Source organism: Lemur catta, chromosome 1, assembly GCF_020740605.2.
Source record: "Lemur catta isolate mLemCat1 chromosome 1, mLemCat1.pri, whole genome shotgun sequence".
Classification (NCBI taxonomy): Eukaryota; Metazoa; Chordata; class Mammalia; order Primates; family Lemuridae; genus Lemur; species Lemur catta.
In genome coordinates, this window is record NC_059128.1 from 82,651,032 (window position 1) to 82,671,718 (window position 20,687).

General features: G+C 37.8%; 1 protein-coding gene across 6 annotated transcripts in view; it reads right to left on the reverse strand.

The window, feature by feature from the left end:
- Positions 1-20,687, reverse strand: part of ATP8B4 (ATPase phospholipid transporting 8B4 (putative)) — a 216,460-nt gene that overhangs the window by 3,151 nt on the left and 192,622 nt on the right. For 5 of the 6 annotated variants that reach the window (XM_045528911.1, XM_045528919.1, XM_045528900.1 and 2 more), the window contains 4 exons: positions 20,462-20,545; positions 17,397-17,642; positions 4,540-4,678; positions 671-801 (listed from right to left, as the gene is read on the reverse strand). In XM_045528911.1, the coding sequence (XP_045384867.1) occupies positions 671-801; positions 4,540-4,678; positions 17,397-17,642; positions 20,462-20,545 (600 nt within the window). Of the gene's footprint in view, positions 1-670; positions 802-4,539; positions 4,679-17,396; positions 17,643-20,461; positions 20,546-20,687 lie in introns of those variants that run through there. The other variant, XM_045528933.1, reaches the window with a different exon arrangement.

The window sequence follows — 20,687 nt, forward strand, 5'->3', positions numbered from 1 at the left end:
CCCTTCTCATGACACGGCTACAAATATATATCTCCTCTTTCTACTTTTCTCTTTTTAATCTGAGTTCTGACCTAACCTGACACTGTCCTGCTTCCCTGCCTCTTCCAGTGAAGTACTGAAATATGTTCTATTAATTTCCCAGCTTAGGTATTTCTATAATTTGTTCTTCCTATTTTCCTTCTAACTTTATATTTTCTAACCCATCCATCACATTGCATTGCCCCCATGTTTCTGAATCTGCTACTATATTTCTACAAAAATGTTGAGGCCCTTTGAATCATACCTTGTTTGTCTCTCTTTTACTTTACCCTCTTCTTGCCCTCAAGTCAATAACTTTCCCTATAGCTACCTTTCCCTTGGAACAATGGTCCAAAATGATACCAGTGGGCTTCTTACTTTAAAAAATCAGCTTTTTAAAATACCCACCTTAATTTGCAATTTATGACTCCCCACCTGCATCTAGTCTAGACGCCTCTCGTTGTTGGCACTCAGGACTAGTACATTCAAGATGTGGGCAGTGCCATCTGCTCTGATGTGATCCCATGCACCTATGGGTGTTTGCCTGTGGGAACTTCATAAGCCCCTCCCTGAGCTTCCAGTCAGGCAGAGAAGGACACCGTTCCAAGAGCAAACAACCGGCTTCCAAGTACTCATCAGCACTGCGACATACCTGATCGGTCAAGGTTGGGTATAAATCCACCTTCAGAAATCTGAATGCCACCACTGGCATAACCGAAGCCACTGTCGTTAAGAGAATAACAAGCCAGATGCACTTCTGGGTCAAGGAATGCCGTGCATTTCCTATCATTAGAGAAAAATATACACTGTGGTTATAAATAGAACTGAATTATTAATTAATAGGCTTTTTGTCTGTTCCTATGAGGTCTTTCTTGAAATCATGAGGTTTGGACTACCCAAGGAGAACCACTACATGTCTTCCCAGGATATACTAATAGTATGTTCAATGGTGATGAGGAGAAGGCAAAAGTGGTGAGATCGCCCTTGGGAGCTGCTTAGCGGCCTGGTCACTCACTGGGAGATTCCCAGCCTGAGCCAAGCATTCTCTGACCCAGACTTAGTCCAGCTGCACTCATGAAGCACAGTTCTCACCTCCAGCCTCAAGGTTCCCTGGCTACCAAGCAACCATTATTTTTTAAAGGCACACTTACCTTTATGGACTCTTAAATAAAAACTAATCATATCAAAACTATACAATAAATGTTCTGGATGCAGGTACAATCTCAAATAATGGCCTCATTGACTGGGTATGTCATAAAAGATACACTTTACTGCAGGGCCAACCTTTTAAATTCCAGGGAATGGCCCCAGAAAACATGCCTTAAAGGGACTAATTTTCTCTTTGATGTTCCCTTGGTTATGAGGTACTCAAAGCTTCAAGAAATCAAGGGAAGCTCCCGATTTGTGGAAAGAGCATCTCGTTCACCAGCAGACTGATGATGCAGCCGTCCAACATGCTAGGGCAATAGGACAGTGAAACTCATCTCCAAGCCTGAAGCCAGTTTCCTTACTCTATATTCACACCTCACATACCTCAATGTTTGTTTAAACAAGGTTATAAGACTCAGTGAGGCAGACAGATAAATTCCACAGAAAGATGCCAACCCCACTTATGTCACCAAAATAAAACTTTTGTCCCTGTTCAGTTTCCAGGTATTTATCATGATACCTCTAATTATCCAGGTCCCCTCTCCCAGTGCTAAAGTGTTAACACCATTCAAATGGGCTCTGGATATGAGGGCTTGGCTTCGGATTGGTATGTCTGCTTTTCCTGGCTTTGGAGAGTAGAATCTGCCCACCAAAGAGCAGCTGACTCCAGTTGCCTTCAGCCATGGGCAGAAACAAACTTGACTGAATAAATTGTCTCTTTGAGCTCCTTTAAGCTCAGTATCCCCAGGCATGGCTGGAAAAAACATGCTTCACTTTAAAACCACACTCCTGTTTGCTGCTAGCTACTAAGGGAAAAAAAAATTTTTCTGAAACCCCAATGTTGATCTAACTTTTGAAAATCTCACTAGAGGTTAGTAATTAATTCCTGGAATGGCATGTGCTTAGCTGGAGAGAGTGGTCCCCACACAAACTACTTTCTCCAGCTGAGGCATTCCAGTCTTATTATGCATGTTAGAATGCTCTGTTAGGACTGGAAGTCTTCTGATCAATGCACTGAACTTTCAGAATTGGCAACCAAAAATAAAATAAAATTTAAAAACTTAAAAATAGTTTCAGTGTGTTTCTTTCCTAATATGCTTATTCTTATTCATAATCAACATGTCTCTGCATGGTTGGAATCTTTTGGTAAACGAAGTATTAACAGTACATGTTAAGTAACAGTAATACAATTTAAAGATTTTCATGCACATATAGGAAAAGGCAATAGTTGAAGAACAATATTCTTAAGTATATGTGTGCATTTAAATGGAATTACAATATCAGGTACATTTGCATCAATGTAAATCTGTAACTTTACTAACCTTAAAGTCCTATTTTGGTCCTTGTGGTCCTATTTTGCTTTCTACATGAATCAGTTCTCTAAGAATTGTTCTTCTAGACTGAGTTCCCTAAATAGTGAATGCAAATCTCAATCTTGCCTGATTGATCTCAAGAAGGTTTTCACTGTGCATCTCTCCTTTCCAGTTTGTTGAGATGAACTCAGAAACATCACTGTTACCAACTTATTTCACACACACTAGAAATTTCAGAACCTCTGAGAAAATATATCAATAGCCCTCTTGTGCACAGCTCATTGACTTTTGCTGGGAATCATTTTGAAATGTTGAGTACAATGGTAATATACTCCATACAGAGACCAGATGTATACTCTGTAGAAAAATAGAATCTCAAGGTTTTAAGGGATTTTAGGGCATCCTTTGCTACCCAACTGATGTTCATATTCCTCTACAATATCCCCAACCAGTAATCAAGCCACATTTGCTTGAATAATAATAATCACTGTCATCACAGTTAACATTTATTGAAAAAGTACTATGTACCAGAATACATGCTAAGTATTTTATATGTATTATTTCATTTAATCCTTATAAATTTTTTAATGAAAATAGGAACTATTAATATCTTCAGTTTATAAGTGAAGACATTAAGGCATAGTGTGATATTGTGAAATATATTAATATATTTGGTCTTCCTCCTGTTTCCTAGCACACAATGCTTAAAAATCCTTGGATTCTTCAAATTGATAAATGTTTGTGTATGCTAATGAGTTGACTGATGGCTGGCAGTCCCTAGATAGCTTCAGGATGGGGGCTGGTCATCAGAAAGACCAAGGCAGGATTAGAGGGTTAGAACTTTCAGCCCCATCCCACAGCCTCCTGGGGAGGGGAGAGAGGCTGAAGGTTAAGTTGATCACAAATGGCTAATAATTTAATCAGCCACACCTAACAACCCAAAGAACAGGTTTTGGAGAGCTTGTGAATAGCTGAACATGTGGAAGTTTCTGAAGGCTAACATGCCCAGAAATGGCAAGGAAGCTCTGTACCCTTTCCCCTGTACATCACCCTATGCCTCTCTTCATCAGTACCCTTTGGAATATCCTTTATGATACACTGGTAAAAATAAGTTAGTGTTTCTCTGAGTTCTGTGAACCACTGTAGCCAATTAATTGAACCCAAAGAGGGGGTTCCCAATTTATAGCCGGTTGGTCAGAATTATAGGTAAAATATCTTGGGGCTTACGATTGCCATTGGAAGTGGGGGGCAATCTTGTGGGACTGAGCCCTCAACTTGTGGGATCTGACACTATCTCCAGGTAGATAATGTTGGAACTGAATCAGAGGATATTCAGTTGGTGTCCACTGCAGAATTGATTGGTTGTTGGTGGGAAGAAATTCCCACTTCTTGGTGACCAGAGGTAACAGAAGTCTTTTGCTTGATTGTTGAGTGAGAGTATAGAAGAAAGAGTTTGTTTATTCCTATATATTCTCACATGGAAAGAAGAAAAATTTGCCCATAGTCACAAAGCTTGTTAAGTGCTGGAGCTGGCATTTGAACCCTGGCTGTCTAACTACAAAGTCTACTCCTCATGCCACCTATGAATTAATGCCCGGGAATTTTTAGAAGGCTCTAAATTATACATTATTTTTTTCTCATCTAAATGCAAATAATTCTACAGGTGAATTTCGGCAGAGATTTTGGTGATAATGTAGCATAAAAGGGAAAGACTAGTATTTCTTTCCCTTCTCTACCATATGTGAACATTTCATAGGTTTTCAGGTAGCCCCAATGTATGTACTGTGCCTCTTGTTTGTAAAAGGACAGCCTATTGCATCTGGGCTGTTGAGAATCTGTAAATCACTATGACAGTGATTCTTTTGTACCTGGTAGAAACAGCAGAAACTAATCTTTTAGAGCCGCTTTCAGGCCTGGTAGCCTTCAGATGCCTAGCTTAATCACTTCTGGAGAAAGGATCATTGGTCATCCACAGCTCCATTCAACACAAAAAAATAAGTTAAAGACAAAGAAATGGCAGCATGACACTAGGCCCCACTAGACAGATGGACTTACTTACCAACAAATGGAAACTGGTTTGGGAAGATGCCAAAGATACCATTACTGTGCATTGTAAATAAAATAGAGAAATACATGGCAATGCTCCCCCAGATGAAGACGTGATTAATGACAGTCCAGTAACTGGTGTCCAAGGCTATCTGCAAATAAAATCAAATGCAAAGGGGAGCTCTTTGAGGATTAAAATAGCATCATTTTACTGAGTGATGTTTCCCCAGAACTGCTGTGTAACAGGAAGGTTACACCTGCCTAGTTGCCAGGCCAACCACAGGCACCCCCACATTCTGTGCTCACACAGGGGACTGATTTGACTCCACCAAAAGACTCCTAGAATTGATAAATAACATCAATAGCCAGACATGGCCATGCATGCCTGTGGTCCCAGCTACTCAGGAGGCTGAGGCAGGAAGATCCCTTGAGCTCAGGCATATGAGGTTGCTGTGAGCTAGACTGATGCCATGGCACTCTAGCCTGGGCAACAGAGTGAGACTGTGACTCAAGAAAAAAATCAGTAAAGTCTCAGGTTATAAAATAATGTACCCAAATCATTAGTATTTCTATATACAAATAATGGTCAAGCTAAGAGCCAAATCAACAATGTAATACCATTCACAATAGCTGCAAAGAAAATCAAATACCTAGGAATATACTTACCTAGGTATTTTAATAAATATCTAAGAGGTGAAAGATCTCTATAAGAGCTATAAAACACTGATTAAAGAAATCATAAATGAGACAAACAAATGGAGAAACATCTCATGCTTATGCATTGGTTGAATCAACATTCATAAAATGTCCATACTGCCCAAAGTAATTTACTGATTCAATGCAATCCCATCAAAATACCAACACCATTTTCACAGATCTAGAAAAAATAATGCTAAACTTCCTATGGAACCAAAAAAGAGCCCGAATAGCCAAATTTATCACAAGTAAAAGGAACAAATTTGGAGTCATCTCATTGTATGACTTCAAACTATGCTATAAGGCTATAGTAAACAAAACAGCATGATACTGTTATAAAGGTAGACACATAGATCAAGGGAACAGAATAGAGAACCCAGAAGTAAAGCCATATATCTACAACCAACTGATGTTGACAAAGCAGACAAAAACATGCACTGGGGAAAGGATGCTCTCTATTCCATAAACGGTACTGGGAAAACTGGATAGCCATATGCAGAAGAATGAAACTGGATCCCTATCTGTTACCATATACAAAAATTAACTCAAGCAGGGTTAGATATGTAAATGTAAGACTTGAAACCTTTAAAAGTCTAAAAGAAAACAGGAAAATTCTTCTGGACATTGGCCTGGGCAAAGAATTTTTGACCGAGACCCCACAAGCAAAGCAGCAACAAAAATAAATAAATGGAACTTATTTAAACTAAAACGTTTCTGTACATCAAAGGAAATAATCAGAGTAAATAGATAATCTACAGAATGGAAGAAAATATTCACAAACTACACATCTGACAAAGGGCTAATATCTAGAAGCTATAAAGAACTCAAACGAATCAGCAAGAAAAAAACAAATAACCCCATCAAAAAGTGAGTGAAAGACATGAACAGATTCTTTTTAAAAGAAGGTAAACAAATGACCAACAAACATAAAAAAAAAATGCTTAACATTACTAATCATCAGGAAAGGCAATTTAAAATCACAATGAGATACCATCTTACCCGTGTCAGAATGGCTAGTATTAAAAAGTAAAAAAAGAATAGATGCTAGCATGGATGCAGAGAAAAATAAATGCTTATATACTGTTTATAGGACTGCAAATTAGTACAACCTCTATGAAAAATAGTACGGAGACTCCTCAAAGAACTAAAAGTAGCCCTAATGTTCAATCCAACACTCCCACTACTGGGTATGTGCCCAAAAGAAAAGAAGTCATTTTATATAAAAGATATCTGCACCCAAATGTTTATCACAATACAATTTGCAATTGCAAAGATATGGAATTAACCTAAGTTCCTATCAATTGATGAGTGGGTAAAGAAAATGTGGTTAGATACACACACAGACATACACACACACAAACACACCACGGAGTATTACTCAGCCATAAAAGTAATTAAATAATGTATTTTGCAGCAACTTGAATGGAACTAAAAACCATAGTCCTAAGTAAAGCATCTTAGGAATGGAAAAACAAATACCACATGTTCTCGTCTATAAGTAAGACTTAAACTAGGAGTATATATGGTCATAAAATGGCATAATGGACATTGAAAATTAAGAAGGGGAGAGGGTGAGAGGGAGGTAAGGGATAAAAATCTTATCAAGTACAATGTACATTATACTGGTGACAGATACACTGAAAGCCCTGACTTCAGCATTATACAATTCATCCATGTTAAAAAAAATCACTGCTATCTCATAAATCTATTAAAATAAAAAAACCCAAATAATAGCATTTTAGAAAGAGAAAAAAAGAACAGAGAAGTAATAGTCCAAGAAATTACAGAAGAAAACTGCTCTGTGATAGATTTTCAGATTGAGAGGGCTCTTTAAAACCTAACCAAATTAATGAAAGAAGATACATTTGTAAAGGATAAAGAACATAAGCTTCTAGATAGAGAAGGAAAGAGAATCAGCTTAACATCAGTGATTTAAGGTGCCCACGTCAAAGTGCCCCAGTGAAACTGGGATATAGTAAAACAACAACAAAGTTTGTAAAGAAAAAGCCTCTAACTCAAGAATCTTCTGTCCATCCAGTATATCATTAAATGTAAAGATAAAGAACAAAAGCTTTGAACTCAAAGGTATAATATCTAAATACCCTTTCTGAAAAAATTACTCAAGGATATTACTGCAATGAAATAAAAGTTGAATCAGAACAAAGATCTCAAAATAGAAGAAGACAATGTATAAAAATGGTGATGAGCAATGATTCTTGTAAGTTTATAGTTAGTTCCAAATGAGTAATAATGTATGAGCTGCAGTATTAATTTAGAAAGAATTTTGGAACAGTCAAAACATATGTTAAAGGAGCATTTAATAACATCCTGGAACTAAAATTCTAAATTATTAACATGTGAGAGTTGAGGATGGGAGTAGGGACAGGGAGAGATAAGCAAAATAAAAACATTTCCAAAATTATTTATTGGAGATGGAAGATGGATGAGGATGGGTTTAGAACAGGATAGTGAAACATTTAGTGAAGAATACAGTTATATAATTTTAGTATATTAATGTGGAAATGTCTATTTAAATCACTAGGAAAATAGGGAAAAATCACTAGTAAAATAGGAATATATTAGTAAAACTTGTAAATTATTCATGAAAAATGGGATATTTTAAAACCACAATTAATGCATCCAAGTATGAAAGAGGGAAAAGTGGAAATAAAAATGTAGAAATGTAGTAATCATAAAATAATATGAAAGGAGCAAGATAAAAATACATGTCATTACCATAAAAATGAGTAGCTTAAATTCCCTTATCAAAGGAGAAAAACTAATAGAATGAGACAAGCAAGAAATGGAAATGAAGAGACTGGCCCAGATTAAATATCAGGCAAATGCAAACTAAAAAAGCAAGAGAAGCAAACTATTAATAATATTTAAAAATGAAACTTAAATAAGAATTTTATTTATTTATTTATTTATTTTGAGACAGAGTCTCACTCTGTTGCCTGGGCTAGAGTGCCGTGGTGTCAGCCTAGCTCACAACAACCTCAAACTCCTGGGCTCAAGTGATCCTCCTGCCTCAGCCTCCCAGGTAGCTGGGACTACAGGCACATGCAATCATGCCTGGCTAATTTTTTCTATTTTTAGTTGTTTGGCTAATTTCTTTCTATTTTTAGTAGAGACAGGGTCTCGCTCTTGCTTAGGCTGGTCTCAAACTTCTGAGCTCAAGCATTCCTTCCACCTCGGCCTCCCAGAGTGCTAGGATTACAGGCGTGAGCCACCACACCCAGCCAAGAATTTATTGTCGTGAAAAAAGATAAAAGCAGCAAAGAACAAATTATTTGCCATTATGTGGCAAATAATATAGCCTTGAATTATGTAAGGTAAAAATCTCTTTGGAACACAATGAGAACTTGATAAGAATCATAATCACAGTGGTAAACTTTAATACACTTTTCTCAGCATTTGACAAGCATGATGGCAAAAGTGACGGTTCTTCTGGAAGTCTGTGGCTGATCTTCTGACATCCAGTCCCCAGTGTGATCAGAGCCAAGCTGTAAGAGGTGATAATAGCAGTGTTCTCATTACAACATTGCAGCATGTGGTTGGGTGTTGCTCCCAATGGCATTATGCCTAGCTGTGGCTCTCCCTGATCTGTTTGCCCTACTGAAGATTCTAAAGCTACCTAATAGCTTTTAATAAACCTTTTTTGCTTAAATTTAAAAATTATCTGTTGCTTGTAACCACTATCTTTTCTGGAAAGTAATATGGCAATATTTATGAAAATTTAACGTGTCCATACTTACTGACACAGCAGTGGAAACAACAAAATACCATTCTTCATCCTAATTGGTAAAAATTAAGAGTTCTGGCCCCAGGAATTTCATTTCTAGGAATTTATCTGACAGTACATAAAATGTATGTACTAGTATAGGCATTGTAGCATTTCTTCAATAACAAAAACACACAGAAATATCTTGTATGCATATCAATAGAGGACTGATAAATTATTATATATTCATATTATGAAATCTTGTACAGCTATTAAGATATATCTGAATGTATTGATTTGGAGAGCTGTCCAGAATATCTAGTTAAATGAAAAAAATGTATTATGGAATAATATACATAATTATGATCCCCCTTGTATGTATATATGTGTATCTGAAAGCAAAGAAAAAATGTGGAAGGATTTAAGCTATGGGAATCATAATAATAGTTAAAGAAGGGAAGGAAAGGAAGATGATTCATTTTAAACACTTTTATGTTGTATTAAATGCTAAAAAGAGCATCTTATAATTCAAATGACTAAAAAAAAAGATTTTTTTAAATAGAGACTACTTAAGTTTGGCCTATATCATCAACAGAACATAAGATTTACAACTATGATTATAGACTTTTATGGAAATTTCACAGAGGCTGTTACCACAATGAAAAGTCAAACTTAGACAGTGAGGAAAGGATATTAATGCTGCTGTCAGAGTAAGCTTAGTCACAGAATTCCTGAAAATTATTATTCCATATATCAAAGACAGCAGTTTCTGATTGAAGCCAAAATTGCTAAGCTTTCAAGGTCACAAACATTTACCTATTCCAGTCTGAGAATTCTATAGCAAAACAGACATTTTCAGGGCTCCTAGAAATAAAATTCAGTGGTGTTCTTTCTCAAAGAGTTAGACTAAAATTAAAGGAACTGGGATTCTATGTATTACTCAAGTGAAAATTTTTCTATTGAAAGAAGTATCTATGTGTTTATAATCTATTAAGAGAGTTTCTCTCTGATGTTATCCAAGGATGATACTGATGTCCTAGGTATCCCCACATGGAATGGAGAAGTGGGGACCATGAGTTCCCTGTGGCTGCTATGTGTTTGGGAAGGCCCACAGCTTCTACTTATCTTTATAATGAAGAGAGGTTCATACGGCTTTGGAGCTAGGGATCTGGAGCCGAAAGACCTGTGTTCAAATCCTGACCTGCCACTTTTTGGACAACTTGGACTATAACTAAACCTTCTTGCCAAGTCTATTTTCTCAATTGTAGTAACAGTATCTACATTTCATAAGACCATGAAGAAAATTAAATGAGATAATGGGATTATCCCAGTATCTGAGGCAGTATCTGTTATCAGATACCAGGTGTCAGTATATGTTCAGTGTCAGCTTTGTTCTCATATTTTCTGAAAATTGTAATTTTAGCCAGTCTCTCTCTGTAGAATAAAAGATTTTATCCCAGACCACGTTGGAATTAGATGGACCTGGGTTCCAGTCCTGGCTCTGGGACATGCTGTGTTACTTCAGGCAAGTCATTTAACCTCTCTGAGCTTTATCCATAGAAGGGGACAATAATGCCTACTGCAGAGTGACATTGTAAAGAGTAAGTATAATGCATAATACCACTGATGGTGATGATGATAGCCTGCTCTGGTGATTTCGGTTAAGACAGGCACGTAACTAGGACAGTAGGGATAGCTGGATATCTCAACCAAATTCTTCTCACCTTCTTTGCTCAATTTTAACTTCTCTCCTTATATTACTCTGCCCCTAAATTCATTCAATAAGTATTTACTGTTGTCTAGCACTGTAGTTTCAGTCTGGAGTACAGTGGCAAGCAAAGCATTCCAGATACAGGAAATCTGGTGTCCATGCTCACCCATTCTGTTTCTGGGCCACCGTCTGTAGCTTGGATATTTCTTACCTCATTCTCCCCCTAGAAAGTTATTCTCAGTCTCCTGGCTGTTTCAGGCGCTCTAGCACTCAGAATTAATGGTGGGAGTGGGGTTGGGAGTGAGGGCAGAGAGAAATCAGATAGGTGAGAAACGTGTGGGATAGGAGTATGTGGATAAGGTGGAGAGGACTTCAACTCTGTAACATGGCAGAGAGATCCCAGGCACCACGGGGTGAGATCCAGCACCTCCTCTTTTAAAGTACATGACTTTTGTGTCTGGATTACGATGATGATCATTACATTACACTGCTTCCCAACTCTGCCAAATTACCCTGCATCCCAGTAATAATCATGCTGTAGGAAATGCTTGCCTCAAATCTTTTTTTTTTATTTTAACATTTATTCCGTGATGTGTGCTCACAATTTTTGCAGTGGAAATGACTTATGGTATATAAAATAAACACTGAATTTTAAGATTCCCTTGGAAAGTACTTGGCTAACTTAATAATATGAGAACACACAATTTTAAATTAAAAAAAAAAAAAAAAGGAAACACAGGAAAAGCACCAAAAAAAAAAAAAAAAAAAAAAATGCCATCTGCAGTAGTGAAACAGGAAAACAAAAAGAATTGCAAAGATGTGGAAACAACCCAAATGGCCATCAATACATGAATGGATTGGTAAAATGTGGTATATGTATACCATGGAGTATTACTCAGCTATAAGAAATAACAGTGATATAGAATCTCTCTTGTTCTCCTGGAGAGAATTGGAACCCATTCTATTAAGTGAAGTATCCCAAGAGTGGAAAAATAAGCACCACATGTACTCACCAGCAAATTGGTTTCCCTGATCATCACCTAAGTGGACATTTGGGAATAACACCAATTGGGCGTCGAACAGATGTGGGGGGTGGGGGGAGAGGATGGGTGTATACCTACAAATCTTTAATAAAACACTCACAAAAGCCTTTGTTAAAGAATATTGACTTGGGAAATCAGACTGTTGGATCCCAGTGCTAAGCCTGCAATGCAATCACTGTGTGATCTTGGGCAAATCACTTATACTTTCTGGGCCCCAGTTTGTTATATCAATTTTATTTAAAATTTTACCTGTTATGATTTTAGCATACAACCACCAATTCTTTGATACACCTCCCTCTAGGGGGTGGAGCTTAATCCTCCTTTCCTTGAATGTGGGTTGGACGTAGTGACTCACTTTTAAGGAATAAAATATGGAAAGGGAAACTGTCAGTTTGCAGTGGAGAAACCTAGAAAACACCATTGTTACCAAGTAACCAAGGTTAGCATCACCTGTATAATAAGCACATGTTGATATCATGTGCTCCTTGATAGGATGAGAGAAGAAGCGCACGTCACCTCTTTGTGATTCTTCCACATAATCCACAACCTCAGTCTATTCCTAAGAAAAAACATCAGACTGAGGCGCATTCTACAAAATACCTGACCACTACTCTTCAAAAGTGTCTCTGTCATGAAAGACAAGGAAAGACTGTCAGAGACTGAAGGAGACTAAAGAGACATGGCTATTAAATTCAATGTGGGATCCTAGAGAGGATCCTGGAAGAATAAAAAGGATATTAACGGAAAAACTAGAGAAACCTGAATCAAGTCTGTTGCTGAGTTAATAGTATTGTACCAATGCCAATTTCATAGTTTTGACAAATGTACCATGGTAAGGTAAGATGGTAATGGTAACATTAACAGCCACCTGGTTGAATAAATTATGGCAAATTCATATGCTGGAATACCACAGCCATTAAAAGGAATATTTAAAAGAATATTTTAGGAATAAGATAAATGCTTATGATATAAAGTTAAGGGAAAAAATAAAATATAAAATTATATAATGTCTATTTTCATCATGTTAACCCTGCTTTGGAATTATGTGTGAATTTTAATTTTTCTCTGCACTTTTATACTTTTCCTAAATTTCCTGCAATAATTCCTTTTATAATAAAAATAAAGGTAATGAAAAGGATTTTGTTTTTTTAGAGCAGAGGCACCACAGGTGCATTTATGGCCTACTTCTGCCTGGGGACAGGAGGTATGGGGACTGAGGTAGTCCTAGCTTCTGAGGCCAGGTGTACTTGGCTCTCCCCACAGTGCCCTGTTTTTGAAGGCCTCTAAAGTCTCTCACTTGTGGGTTTCCCCAGACCATATTTCACAGCTGGGTGGTTCTGCTGGACTCAGCACAGGGGGACTGTCTCTCAGACTGGTTGGGAATTTCCTATGAACACATTTGAAAACTGGAGATGCAATCTGTAAACACAAATCAATTATGATGATTCTCCCTGGTGATTTGACACACCCAGTGGAACTCTCTTTTTATGGCAGGATCAGTACAGGGAGAATTTCCTCTCAATATCTCCCTCATTTATTCAATACTCATGAAATATCCATTGTGGTCTGTTATATTCCAGGTGATATGCTAGGCCCTGGGTATACAGGGATGACTAAAATAGAGATTTCCATTGCCTTCATGAAGCTTACAATCTAGGAGGTAGAAAGAAATTAAATGAGGGAATGCACAACTAAATATGTAATTACAAATGGAGATGACAGCTATGAGGTAAAAGAACTGAGTTCTATTCTGCCAGAGAGAATAAGAGGGCCTAACTTAAATGAGAGGACCAAGGGAGGCCTCTTTGAAGAATGACATCTGAGGGAAACAGAGGGAGGAATATTCCAGGCAGAAAAGAGCAAAGGCATAAAATAGGCGAGAGATTGGTGAATTTTAGGAGCCGAGAGAAGGCCAATGTGGCTGGAGTGTTGTGAGTAATGAGATTGGAGGGGTGGGTAGGTCCACTGCTGCCCTTGAGAAGATGGAAGACAGAGAATGGATTTTGGCCCAATGGCCAATGGCTGCCAAAGTCTGAAGCAAATAGATTTGGATAGCCCCACCCAAAACATCCTGAGTGAGGGGCTGACAGTTACTTTCAACACTACTGTAATACCATATAAGAAAACAAATTATGGACAATCAAAAGGAAAAAGAGATACAGGAATACCAACAGGCTTTTTTTTTAATTCAAAAGATTAAGTTAACCAAAAATTGTTGCACTAACTGTGAAGCTTAGTTTCACTAAAAACATTTAATGCTTGTCATATGTCATATCTACAATGAATCTTCCAGGTAATTTACTACCCTTGCTTATATAGTAGATAACTGTTAAGAATGGCTTAAAGAATGTTTTTCATTTGCTTTTTCCTTCAGATATTGGCCTTTTATCTCAGTTACTACATTTCAAATCATCATCTCTTGGACCACCATGTAATTGGCTTGACCTGGAGATAAATCAGCTGTTAACACTAAAGTCATCCTTATACAGTCCACCACTGTCCTCTTCCTTCTGGAAGGAGAATCCAGAGGATTAGAAATGGATGGACCCTTGTGACAAGGAGGAGATCACTTAATTCTTTTTTCAATTTTTTTAAAGAAACGAGGCCTTGGTATACTTTCCAGGATGGATTCAAACTCCTGGGCTCAAGCAATCTTCCCACCTCAGCCTCCTGAGTAGCTAGGACTACAGGCACACCTCACCACATCCAGTGAGATCACCTAAGTCTTAACAGTGTTCTCAGTAATCAAAAGGCAAAATTAAAAAAAAGGTCACATTGTTTGCTGTACCTACCCAGAGCTATAAATTTGAACAGATGAAAAGTTTCTTTTTTATTTTCCTTTTTTATTTCAGAATGTTACAGGGTACAAATGTTTTGGTTACATGGATTGCTTTTGTACTGCTTGACTGAAAGTTTTAAGTGTGCCCATCACCCAGATAGTATACACTGTACCCATTAGGTATGATTTCACCAATCCCCTTTTGCCCCCTCCCACCTGCTTTATTTCCATTGAGTGTTATTTCCATCTGTGCACATGAGTGCAGATCAGTTAATTCCAATTTAATAATAAGTACATGTGGTATTTGTTTCTCCATTCTTGAGATACTACACTTAGGAGAATGGTCTGCAGTTCCACCAGATTGTTGCAAAGGGTATTAATTCAATTTTTTTATGGCTGACTAGTACTCCATGGTCTATATATACCACATTTTATTAATCCACTCATAAGTTGATGGGCACTTGGATTGATTCCACATCTTTGCGATTGTGAATTGTGCTGCAATAAACATTCCAGTGCAAGTGTCTTCTTGATAAAATGACTTTTTTTCCTTTGGGTAAATACCCAGTAGTGGGATTGCTGGATAAAATGGTAGGTCTACTTTTAGTTCTTTGAGGAATATCCATGCTATTTTCTATAGAGATTGTACTAGTCCCACCAACAGTGTATAACTGTTCCTTTCTCTCTGCATCCACGCCAGCATCTATTGTTTTGGGACTTTTTGATAAAAGCCATTCTCACTGGGGCTAGGTGATGTCTCATTGTGGTTTTGATTTCCATTTCTCTGATGATTAATGACATGGAGCATTTTTTCATATGCTTATTGGCCATTAGCCTATCTTCTTTTGAAAAGCTTCTGTTCATGTCTTTTGCCCACTTTAATAGTTTCATTTTTTTTCTTGCTGATTTGCTTGAGTTCTTTATAGATTTTAGTTATTAGCCCTTTATCAAGATGTATAGCATGCAAATATTTTCTCCCATTCTGTAGGTTGTCTGTTTGCTCTAGTGATTGTTTCCTTGGCTGTGCAGAAGCTTCTTAATTTAATCAAGTCACATTTATTCATTTTTGTTGTTGCTGTGATTGCCCTTAGGGTCTTCTTCATAAATTCTTTGCCTAAGACAATATCTAGAAAAGTTTTTCCAACATTTTCTTCTAGAATTCTTATGGTTTCAAGTCACAGATGAAAGTCTGTTATCCCTCTTGATTTAATTTTTTGAGTGGTGAGAGATATGGATCCTGTTTCAATCTTCTACATGTGGCTACCAATTTTCCCAACACCATTTACTGAATAAGGATTCTTTTCTCCAGTGTATGTTTTTGTCTGCTTTGTCAAAGATCAGATGGCTATATGGAAATGGTTTTATATCTGGGTTCTCTGTTCTTTTCCATTGGTTTATGCCTCTATTTTTGTGCCAGTACCATGCTGTTTCAGTTACTATGGCCTTGTAGTATAAAGTCCAGTAAAGTGATATCTCCAGACTTTTTCCTTTTGCTTAAGGTTGCTTTGGCTATTTGGGCTCTTTTCTGGTTCCAAAAGAAGGGCAGAATTATTTTTTCTGATCTGTGAAAAATGACATTGGTATTTTGATGGGGACTGTGTTGAATCTGTAAATCACTTTGGGTAGTATGGACATTTTAACAATGCTGATTCTGCCAATCCCTGAGTATGATATGTTTTTCCATTTGTTCACATCATCTGCTATTTCCTTCCTCAGTAATTCATAGCTCTCTTTGTAGAAATCTTTTACCTCCTTGGTTAAATATATTCCTAGGTATTTTATTTTCTTTGGAGTTATTGTAAAAGTTGTTGAGTCCTTGATTTGATTTTCAGCTTGACTGTTGTTGGTGTATAGGAATGCTACAGATTTTTGTACATTGATTTTGTAACCTGAGATTTTGCTGAATTTATTTATCAATTCTAGGAGTCTCTTGGTGGAATCTTTGAGGTTTTCTATATATAAGATCATATCATCAGCAAAGAGTGACAGTTTTACCTCCTCTTTCCCCATTTGAATACCCTTAATTTCCTTCTCTTGCCTGATTACTCTGGCTAGGACTTCCAGCACTATGTTGAATAGAAGTGGTGACAGTGGGCACCCTTGTCTTATTCCAGTTCTGAGTCGGAATGCTTTCAACTTTTCCCCACTCACTATAGTGTTGGCTGTGGGTTTTGCATATGTGTTTTTTATAATTTTAAGATATGTTCCATCTATGCCTATTTTGTTAAGTTTTTATCATAAAAGGATGCTGAATTTTGTCAAATGCTTTTTCTGCATCTAATGAGATGAAAATTTTCTGTGAACTCTAACTCAGTATGTAATAGTTTTGAACATTTGCATTAAAATGAAATAGAAACACAACTCAAGATGCCAATGGAGGAAGGTCAATGGAGCATCAAAAATCATTCCCACCAGAAGAGCTTCTCTGAATTTGAGATTTGGATATGCCACAGATAATAGCATTGAACCTCTTGAATAATTCTACAGAAATGCATTGCCAAATGAACTTTAGACCTCACTTTAAAACCTAGAAGTTTTTAAGTCTTAAAGAAAGCATGGTGGGAAAGTTTCTCTCTGTTATCATTAGAAAATTTTTCTTCTTCAAACACAAGAAGGAAGTAGCAGTGTAATCATTTCTCTTTACATATAATGCCCAACCCAAAGAAGTGATAAACTGTGAAGTTTCTACTAACATGGAGGTTATAGACCCCTAATGCTAATCCCCCACATCTGATAATTTATGTTAAAGCTTCCTGTTTTCTTCTCAAAATGTGTAGTTAAAAAGAAAACCTCAGTATTCATTTAGAATTTTTTTTCTCCCAACATGTAGACAAAATCAGCCAACAAAGAAATGAAATTTTAAAAGTTGTAAACCTGTCAACTTATCAAATTAAGGTTCTTTCACCAAGAGGGTTACCTGCACACTGACCACAATGACCAAAGATGTGGCCATGGTAACTGCAAAAGACTGGTAGTCAGCAATGTGTTGCCCATCTTCTCCAGCCACATTGTAAAAGGCCCCAAAGGGGATGAAGAAAAGGGCTAATGAGGTATAGATTCCATGCAACATGCAGATGAAAAATTTACGCTTGTTAAAAAGTAGATTCAGTTGTCCAGGTTCATAGAGCTGGGGACAGTCCATGCTGTTCTGGTCACTCACATCCTGTAAACATAGTGTAATGTCAATGGAGGAGAGTTGAGAAAGTGTCAGAGAGGTCCTGTATTCCCTATCTTCAGAAATAGCAAATGACTGTTTAAGTGTGTCCTAATATGCACTACTCACTAGGCTAGAACAGGACATTATCTTGTTTTCATTCCCACAATAACCCAGAGGATAATAAAATGATCCCTCTATTACAGAGAAGGAACTTGAGTCTCCAAGAGAGATTCATGAGAGGTCACACATGAATTCTTAAGTAGCAGAACCAGGACATGACTTGAACCTAGATATTTGGCTTCAAATTGAAGCTTCTTTCCTACATACTCCTGCAGGCTATTAAGGCTGAAGACTCCTCAGAAGCATTCTCACTCCCAGAATTCTAGCATATCATGTGCAGCCAATGGGTCCCAGGAGTCCATTGCCAAGGCAGTAAAAGGTAGTGATAAGGAGATGGCTGCAAAGAGCTGTGGAGTCAGGATTAGCAAATCAGAGGTCCTGACTTTGGGGGTGAGTAGGAGGAAGGGAAGAAGGGGTGGGGGAGACATTCCAGGTAGGAACAGAGCTGAGACTGAGAATTTAGGATCTGAGTGTTCCACGCAGTGAGGATTCAACAGCAGTTTCCAGGTATTCAGGACAAAGAATTTAGATAGGAAAAAAAAAAGGAGTTTACACAGAATGAGAAGGCAGCATGTATGGCACTAGCCAGGTCCTGGGAGAAATTTAAGCCATGCCTTTCAAACTTAATGCACACACAAATCACCCAGGGAGCAGAGGATGGTTCAATAAATCTGAGGGCCTGAGATGGTGCATTTCCAGCCAGCTCCAAAATAATACTGATAACGACACCATGAGCAAAAAGCCAAATGCCAAAACCCAAAAAGGATGGCAAGAATCAACCACTGGAGACATCATCAGAGGAGTATCATTGGAAGAGCATCAGCGAAAATGGAAGCAACACAGGCAGTGGACTCTTGGGGGAGATAAGGGTGCCCTTCTTGCTTGTGGGATGGCCCAGGTCTCCCCAAACAGGGTCTCATGAAGAGCACTAGTACATTCTCATTAGGAAGTCCTGCTTTGGGATGCTATCAGATGTTTCTTCCCCAAGTCTTGTGACTGGGGTTATGGGCTTTGAAACCAGACAGTCATGAGTTCAATCCCTGGTAACAGGTCTAACTAGTGTATAGTCTTAGGCCTGTTACTTAACCCAACTGAGCCTCAGTTTCCTCATCTCCAGAATAGCAGACAGTAATACCTCCCTCATGGAACCATTGTCATGATTAAAAGAGCATGTAGAGTATTTAGTAGAATTCTTGTCATATCATAAGTAATAAATAACAGATGCTTCTATAAATAATAAATAAAATAATGATAATAATAGTAATAGTGTATCACTCAAAGTTAAGTGGACTGGTTCTAGGCTTAGTTCTGTCACTTATTGGCTGTGTGGCTTTAGTGCTTGGTTTCCTCCTTAAAAAATGAGCAGATCCATAGATGACTGCTGAGACCCATTTAGCATAGCATTCCATGGTCCTGTGGTCAGTTTAAGGGCCAAAGGTGACAAAGCAGGAAAGGAAAGGAAAAGACACTCAACTCGATGGCAATAAGAAGCCTTATTATATTTTTTTGAATTGCACAATAACCATCTTTTGTCAGAAACTGCTTTATTTTTATTATTTTATTCCAAATTCTGGGCAGCTACAAAGCACCAAGAAAAGAAACGCTTGTAAACATAGGCACTTGGAAATGAATATGCTTAATCCTTTACATCTAAGGTCTTCAGAAGTTCATTACTTTTCGTAGAATTCCACAAAATATGCCTTTTACAAACTGCCCTTTTTACATATGAGAAGTGAGTCTTACAACTGACTACAAAGTCAGCAGAATGGGAGAGTGGCGTGAGCTCATAAGTGAAGATTTATATTTTGCAAAAGATGGCTTTGGGCCAGAAAATGAGGCCTAACAAATGGTCTAACAGCAGCTTGGAGAAAATCTGGCCTCCTTAAAAATACTTCCCAAAAAAAGAAAAAAAAACTTTTAAAAATAATACACTCTAATTGTGTCATGGAAACTCAGCTGGCTAGTCTTTCACTTCCCCATTAGTAGCCAGACTTTTTCCCCCTTCCAGGAAGTAGCTCCAAGGCTCTGAATATGCCAAGGATCCACCATTTTTGTAATTGATTTTCTCCCTTCTCCCCTCTCAAGCATGTTGATACTGGACAAAAGAAGTCTGTGCTCTTTCTCCCCATGGCTGTGGGGCTTTGTGTTCTCCCCCATCAGCAGGCTGCTCTGCTGGCCTGGAGTTCCTGTTCTGGGGCTGTGCTGGCCAAGAAAGTCTCACTGCAGATGCTAGCCCTCTGTACTCCAATCTAGTTCCATAATGTTCTACCACTGCGTGGTTCTCTACAAACTCTCAGAGGCTAATGCAGTGTTTCCCAGTGTGTGAACCACAGACACTAGTGCTGAGGCAAATTAAAATATGAGGTGCTATATGAAAAAAAAAAAGTAGTTTTGGGAAATGCTGGGCTAAAATGAAATTAAAGAGACCACTTCCTGCACAACTTCTCAGAGCCTTTAGAGCAACAATGTGGGGTGTGAATCTCTACAAGAACAGTAGCCAAACTTTGATCAGAAAACTCTTTTGGGGAAGCTGGGGCACAGGGGTGAGGAGTGGCTCTGGAAGGGTTTGTGATCTATGCAGCACCTATTAAAACAACTGCACTTCTAGGGTTCTTTCCATGAATTGTGTCTTCTACTTAGAAGCTAGAAGCAACTAAAAGGCATAACAGAGAAACTTAGTTACAAAGATGGAGAAAAATACATACCTGGTCAAAAATCCCCATGGCTAATACAGGTAGTGATGTGTAAACAATGTTGAAAAGGGTGATGAACCACTGGTCATAAACAGTCTGAAAGAAATAACATATCAGTGAGAAATACCATCCACAGCAGTGAGTGAGAATATTTACTTTTAGGTTCTTGGGTTAAATAACCAGATTTTCTGAGGTAGGTAGGAGTTAGATTTTACAGTCAGACAAATGTGAGTTCTCC